Source organism: Cricetulus griseus, unplaced genomic scaffold, assembly GCF_003668045.3.
Source record: "Cricetulus griseus strain 17A/GY unplaced genomic scaffold, alternate assembly CriGri-PICRH-1.0 unplaced_scaffold_1, whole genome shotgun sequence".
In the NCBI taxonomy this organism is placed as follows: domain Eukaryota; kingdom Metazoa; phylum Chordata; class Mammalia; order Rodentia; family Cricetidae; genus Cricetulus; species Cricetulus griseus.
In genome coordinates, this window is record NW_023276808.1 from 3472579 (window position 1) to 3479935 (window position 7357).

Sequence of the window (7357 nt, forward strand, 5' to 3'; positions counted from 1 at the left end):
AGCTGTATATGCACAGATCTCAGCAGCTGCTTTCAGGCTGCATATTTGGGGATACCGATAATGTCATGTCTATATTTAGAAAACTAGCTTTAAAAAATGCCAACAAGTATTGTAAAGAGGCTTTACCACCTCACAAGGCCAAAAGCCTCAATGATTACATTCGCATTTGTAGAGATATAGATGGACACCACATTATGGAACAAGTTATTGCTTCTGCTATGCACGGAAATAAGAAGGTCAGTGAGGGAGCCAGATCTAAGTCATGCTTGGTTGTGGCAAATGGGGTACACCCTTAAAAGATTAGTCTTCGGCTGGACACCCTTCAAACTTTAAATGGTTTTCAGAGGTTTCTGGCTGATATTAATTGGATCAGACCTAGTTTAAAAATTACTACTGTTGCGATTCTGCAGGCAGCAGAATAGGAGGAGGAGGAAGGCAGTAACTCGGCCATAGTCCGGCTCCCGCGCTATTGCTGAACCAGAGCGAGCGAGCAAGTGAGAGGGCACAGGCCTAAAGGCTGCAGCGGTTGCCTGAGGTGGTGCACGCCACGGGGAGAGGCCTGCTGAAAATGAGTGAATATAAACTTGTGGTAGTTGGAGCTGATGGCGTAGGCAAGACTGCCTTGACGATACAGCTAATTCAGTATCACTTTGTGGATGTATATGATCCTACGATAGAGGACTCCTACAGGAAACAAGTAGTAATTGATGGAGAAACCTGTCTCTTGGACATTCTCGACACAGCAGGTCAAGAGGAGTACAGTGCAATGAGGGACCAGTACATGAGGACTGGGGAGGGCTTTCTTTGTGTATTTGCCATGAATAATACTAAATCATTTGAAGCTATTCACCATTATAGAGAACAAATTAAAAGAGTAAAAGACTCTGAAGATGTGCCTATGGTCCTAGTAGGGAATAAATGTGATTTGCCTTCTAGAACAGTAGACACAAAACAGGCTCAGGACTTAGCAGGAAGTTATGGGATTCCATTTATTGAAACCTCAGCAAAGACAAGACAGAGAGTGGAGGATGCTTTTTATGCATTGGTGAGAGAGATCCGACAGTACAGATTGAAAAAAATCAGCAAAGAAGAAAAGACTCCTGGCAAGGTGAAGATTAAAAAATGCATTGTAATGTAATCTGGGTGTTGGTGATGCCTTCTATACATTAGTCTGAGAAATTCGAAAACATAAAGAAAACATGAGCAAAGATGGTAAAAAGAAGAAAAAGAAGACAAAGTCAAAGTGTATAATTATGTAAATAGAATTTGTACTCTTTTCTTAAGGCATACTCAAGTAAAAGTGGTAATTTCTGTACATTACACTGAATTATTAGCATTAGTTTTAGCATTACCTAATTCTATTTTTTTCTGTTCTTGCAAACTTTCAGCTTTTATCTTAAAAGCTTATTTTAAAATGACAGTGGAACCTCTTTTCTGTAAGTGCCAGTATTCCCTGGGTTTTGGACTTCAACTAGCAATGCCTGTGGAAGAGACTAAAGACCTGAGACTGTCTTCCCGGGGTTTGGTGCATGCAGTTGATTACACGCTAATTCTCTTACCAGCTGTGAGCATTGTGTGACCCAGAGTAGTGAAGCTTTTGATCCATCTCTGCTCTGTTTCATCTAGTCATTGAGTGAAATAATTAGTAATTACAGCTGCATTGAGACCTAAGACTTTGGAATCACAGATTTATGGGCTTCCCTTGATTCACACTTAGCATGTCCTAGAGTTTATCATCCTTCATAAGTGTAGTTAGACTGTTCAAAAAGGCTTTCTCTTTAATATATTACAAGGTGATTCAGATCCCAACTCCCCTCGAGTCTCACTACTTGAGGAGGGAAGTGAATCCATTTGATTGAAAAGGCCTTAGAAGGAGCAAATTTGGATTATATAGATTATGTTCAGCCTTTAAAATTATTAGTGTTTTGTTCTGCTCATTCTCCTACAGGAGTTTTTTGGCAAGAGACTCCTATTCTTTGGGTTCATTTTCAGGCCTCCCCATGTAAATCAGTGGTATCCTATCCCCAAGCTATAATTGCACTCCTATTTAAAGAGCAAAAGATTGCTTTGCAGACCTTTGGTAAGGAGCCAGATCAGGTTGTTACATGTTTATCCCGTCAACAAATAGAGTGACTACAAAATAATAGTTATGATTTGAGCATTTTCCTCTCTGCTACCCAGAGTGATTTTGATAATTATTACCCATCCAATAATCTGGTTTCCTTTTTTAAGATACATCCTTTGATTTTTTCCAAAGATATGGTCTCAGCCTGTTTCCAAGGGGTGAATGGTTTTCACAGAGGGTTCTTCAAAATGGACAGCTATAGTTATATCTTATCCTATCATTAAGATAGCCATATTTGCTGCAACTACTGCACAAATGGCCAAAATTTTAGCCTTGGCCATGGTGCTAGAACTCTTCCTCAGGGAATCATTATGATCTATACTGATAGTCAATATCTAGCTCAAATTGTCCAACCCTTGGAGATGCCTGCCTATTTTGCCACTATCTCCAGAGTACAAGAGAGTTTGTTACAGATACAGGGTCTGCTATAGCAATGGAGTGAACCTGTATTTGTGGGACATCTTAGGGTCCATACTCATTTGCAAGGACCTCTCAGTGAAAGAAATCATATGGCCAACAGGTACACTCAAATCATTGCGGTTTCACAAAGAGCTCACTAGAGCACAATCCTTACATAAGTGTTTTCTCCTCAGCGCAGGGTTCTTACGATTTCATACTGGTATAACGAAGGAACAATTTTTTTTAATAGTTAAAACTTGACCTGTTTGTGTGGAATTTCTTCCAGTGCCTCACTTGGCAGTTAATTCCCGAGGACTGTTGCCCAATCACCTGTGGCAGATGGATGTGCCATCCTTTGGTAAATTGCAATTTGTTTATGTTTCTGTATATACTTTTTCTAGACTAATATTTGCCTCTGCCCATTCTGGTGAAAAGGTAAAAGATGTTAAAAGCCACTGTCTACAGCCTTTTGCTTACATGGGGGTCCCAAAACAAATTAAGACTGATAATGGCCCTGCTTATGTCATCATATGTTTCAGTCAATTTTGTCAAGATTTTGAAATTATCCCCGAAACTGGTATTCCTTACAACCCCCAAGGACAGGCTATTGAGGAACATGCCCACCACACTTTAAAAGATATTTAGTTAAAGTAAAGAAGGGGGACCTTGGCTCCCTTAACTCTATCACTTATTTTCTATCTTAAATTTTTAACTGTGGATGATTCTGGTAACTCTGTAGCAGACCGTCATTGGTGGTCCACTGCACAGAAAAGATGTTTGGTTAATTGGAGAGACCTTCCCTCAGGCCTTTGGAAAGGGCCAGATACAATATTGGTGTGGGCCCTGGGTTCTGTTTTTGTTTTCGCACAGGATGGCGAGGCCCCAATTTGGGTTCCTGAATGCTGTGTGTTCCTGGTTCCTGCTAATAGGCTTCAGCCATCTAATGGCTCATTGGATGTTGGGACCCAGCCCCCACAGGGTCTCTAAAAGTTGTTTTCCAGCATAACCACAGGTACCTCCAATTTTCCTAAAGTTGCCCCACTAGGATCATGATGTGAAACCTTGACCTGGGATTTTGGAAGTTTGTATGCAAGGCTGCTTCACAATAAAAGTGAGGAACATTCTCTCAGAAACAGAACCAGGCATCTTGTGGTTCATACAAATCTCCAGGCTTTTGCCCGATACTCGGACTTAGTGGTGGCCAAGAGCAGCCACAAATTGAGGTCCCACTGAGAACAGGAACGAAAGGGGACCCTGAGAGATCACCCTTAGAATGTTGGTAAGCAAGTAAGGAGTTGTGAGAGTGGATTGCAAAAGTAACTGGAAAATAGGTACCTCAACTCCTAAGAGAGTTGGATTGGAATAGAGATCACAGTCAATCACACAGAGAAAATGTAAAGAGACAAGGTACAGGTAAAATTTCATTTTAACTTTGGATTATGCAATAATGCTAAGAAAATTATTAAAGAAATCCAGGAAATCTGTCTCTGAGGAATCCCTCCTCCATGAACTACCCACCAGCAGCCAGCTGACCCAGCAGCCTGTGCCCTTGTCCACTGTGGGCTCCAGTCATACGAAACTGATGTGGTGTGCACAGGCTGGCTGGAGAAATCACCTCCTGAGAAAAAGTTGGGGCACTATGCTTGGAAGAAACGCTGGTTCATCCTTCGGATGAGATGTGTGGTGACCCAGATGTTCTAGAATGCTAATAAAATGAACACTGCAAGAAACCCTTGGGGATCATCAACCTAAATTTCTGTACACAGTTGGATGTAGCCCTGACCTTCAACAAACAAGAGCTGCAAAAGAGGTTTATGTTTGATATCATTATCAATGAGCACACCTTTTACCTGGTGGCTGAGACAGAGGCTGACAGGAATAGGTGGGTCCAGAGCATCTGTCAGATCTGCGGCTTCAGTCAAACTAAAGAGAGCACTGACACCCTGAGAAACCTTTCTTTAGTCAGTCATAATCTCTGCTCTTCTCCAGCTGAATTCAGCAGCTCCAGTCAGTCCCTGCTCTGAGCAAGGTCTACAGCAGATAGTGAGGCTGTGTACACGTTCAAGGCACCCAGAAACACCCTGTGTGGGGAATTTGGAGACCTCCCAGTGGACTTAGCTCCCCCACCGCACCCAAGACACCTTGAAGGGGCAGCCCTTAACAAAGACCTCCAATCATTGACTACAAGTATCCAACATGAGGTGAAGAAACTGCCTGCTTGTCTGCTAAATCTCTAGAAAAGTCTATCGTGGGTTGATCAGACAGTGCCAACTCTGATTTCAATTATATGCCCGTTAACCCAGGTTCTGACATCCCCATGAGCACAATGCTCCATCACTTTGTCAGCCGAGGAAGTGAGATCCAACCACCCCCGTTCAATTTGCCCCTCAAGCCTGGCCGAAAAGCAAAGTCAGTACCCCTTGACCTGAGTAACAACACTGTCATCAATGAGCTCCCTTTCAAGTCATTTGTCACCAAGTCTTGGTCCACGTTCAACCACACCTTTAACCCAAGGTCCTCCCAGTACTGCCGTTCCATCTCCAATACAGACTCTGGAGACAGTGAGGAGAACTGTGTCCCTATGCAGAACCCAATGTCTTCATCCACTGTACCCAGTGGCATTAACAACCCAGCTCCAAAAAAGAGTACTGGCAATGCCAATTACATAGCCCTGCACTTCCAGGCGATTTCCCCGAGACCTCACCACAAGCCATCCACATCATTGTCACACCAGATGAGAAAGGAGAATATGTCCAAATAGATAAAGGATAGACCCAATCCCTACAAAAGACCATACAGGAATGGACAAAGAAGTGACAGTCCTGAAGATCCTCCAAAGATGACAAGCTATGGTAAGGATGACCATTCCCCGACATCTCCTCTCCTTTGTGAGTTTTGTTAAAAAGATGTATGTATATTCTGTATGTATGGTGTGGACACACATAGAGTGTATGAAGTGTGATCATAAATGTGTGACTGTTAACAAAAGAATGCTATTGTGTTGTCCTTACGTCATTTAATTCCTAGGGAAGGAGCAACAGTTGTTAAAGTAAAGGCTAAGTGGAGAAAAATTTCATCTTTTATTCCATAGAGGGTGAAGAGCTGTGGATTCCTTTCATTCTGGTATGGTTTCATGGGACAGGACCCCATGAAGCAGTGGCCCAGGTGATCCTTATATTTGTTTTCATTTATAATTGGTCAGTTAGAAATGGTAGTGGATACAGTCAATCACTTTTTAAAGGAAAAAGAGGAATAGGATATAGAAATGATAATTTGTATTGGAATGGATCCTCATTTGTTGATACTTTGTATTGGAATGCATCTTCATTTGTTGGTATTAGTTAGGTTTTCTAGATATATAGATATTCTTCAAACCATTCAAAGACCTATGGAATATATGGCATTTAAATGGTTTAGGGTTTTTCTTGACAGTGAGACACAACTTCTCCTGGCACCGCAGTTACATCTGAGAGGAAGATGGGCATTGAAGAAATAAAGTTTGCCTTTGATGTGGCAAACTAGCCATTTGGGCAAGAAGCTGCTCTCGCCTGAACGGTTTGACTGTTGCTTTATACACTGGACATGCAGTGCCCACAGGAAAGTGACTGCTGAAACAAGATGGACAGTCATAAAAGGTTCCGGCTTCATGGAAGAGTCTGCCAGATATTCTACAGGACACAGAAAAAAGATGACGGACAAACTGCCAATGTAGTTGGAGAGTTTAGAATTTCCTGCTTTGCTGAGAAGTCTACCAGACCCATTGTGGTCTGTAGGCTAAGAATGGATGTCCCAGCTTTATCTAGAACCTTTGGGTGACTTTCTAGGAAGCAAGATGTGTCTGTCAGTTCTAGAGTTTATATATTATCATTCTATGGTCTTTGATGGAGTTGAAGATAGATAGTTATAGTAACACACTAAGATAGAATGGTTAAAATCTTATAGTTCTTCCTTGATAACTGTTTTGCTATATATAAAGAAGGGGGAGATGTTGGGACCCAGACACCACAGGGTCTCTGAGTTGTTTTCCAGCATAACCACGGGGACCCCCTCTTTATCTGACCTCACCCTAATGGCATCAGTATCCTGTTGTGAACCCTTTCACCTGGGGTTTTTGTAAGTTTGTATTTATGCTGCTCCACAATAAAGGTGAGAGCTATTCTCTCAGAAAGTGGACCAGGTATCTTGTCATTCATCCAAATCTCTAGGCTTTCACCCGATATTCAGACTTAGTGATGGCCAAGGGCAGCCAGAGAGCAGCATGCACAAACAGACTCAGCTTTCTGCTGGCATAGACGATGGTTCCACAACAATGGTTAACACTGTCATCCTAACATGTCACAGATTTTCAGGTTTAAAATAAACCCAGGAGCCAGAGTCCTCTGGGAATATCATGCCTAAAAACTAATCAAGATGCCTTTCTTTAGTCAACATGACTTCCAGAAAGAATTAAATATGTGTATGCTTATGTCAGGTCATTTTAAGTGGAAAGGGAAATTATTTTTATATTATATGTAAATGCTCAACTGTCCTCTCTCTTCCCATGTGTGTATAAGGAAATGCTCATACATATGATTAAATAATGCTCAATTTTTTTTCAAAGAAACTATTTCAGAGCAGAAAGTGCAAGTATGTATGTTTACATGGACATATATATGTAATGCAAATTTGACTTTTAGTGAACATAAATATTTCAAGAGGTAGCTTAAAATATGGATATCACCTAACAGATCATTCATTCATCCAGGTTCTTTATTTCACAGAAAAAAACAAACAAACAAAATAAAACACAATGCCCTTACTCCAGAAGCTGAGTACTCCTATCAGGCCTGTCAT

At 41.4% G+C, this 7357-nt stretch overlaps 1 protein-coding gene across 3 annotated transcripts; it reads left to right on the forward strand.

Annotated features, from left to right (window-relative positions):
• The first annotated feature begins 562 nt into the window (after positions 1 to 562).
• On the forward strand, positions 563 to 1259 carry LOC113837935 (GTPase KRas-like). Of its 3 annotated transcripts, none has more exons than XM_035453577.1 (2): positions 569 to 1082; positions 1210 to 1259. In XM_035453577.1, the coding sequence occupies exons 1-2, from the start codon at positions 569 to 571 to the stop codon at positions 1257 to 1259; spliced, it is 564 nt and encodes a 187-aa protein (XP_035309468.1). The 3 variants fall into 3 exon arrangements, with proteins under 3 accessions (XP_035309469.1, XP_035309468.1, XP_027289554.1); XM_027433753.1 differs by lacking the exon at positions 1210 to 1259 and adding an exon at positions 1142 to 1175 and having other exon boundaries at positions 569 to 1017; XM_035453578.1 differs by lacking the exon at positions 1210 to 1259 and having other exon boundaries at positions 563 to 1138.
• Positions 1260 to 7357: the final 6098 nt, after the last annotated feature.

Excerpts from the sequence above, each read along its gene's own strand:
- LOC113837935 (XM_035453578.1), top strand. The coding sequence starts at position 569 with ATGAGTGAATATAAACTTGTGGTAGTTGGAGCTGATGGCGTAGGCAAG.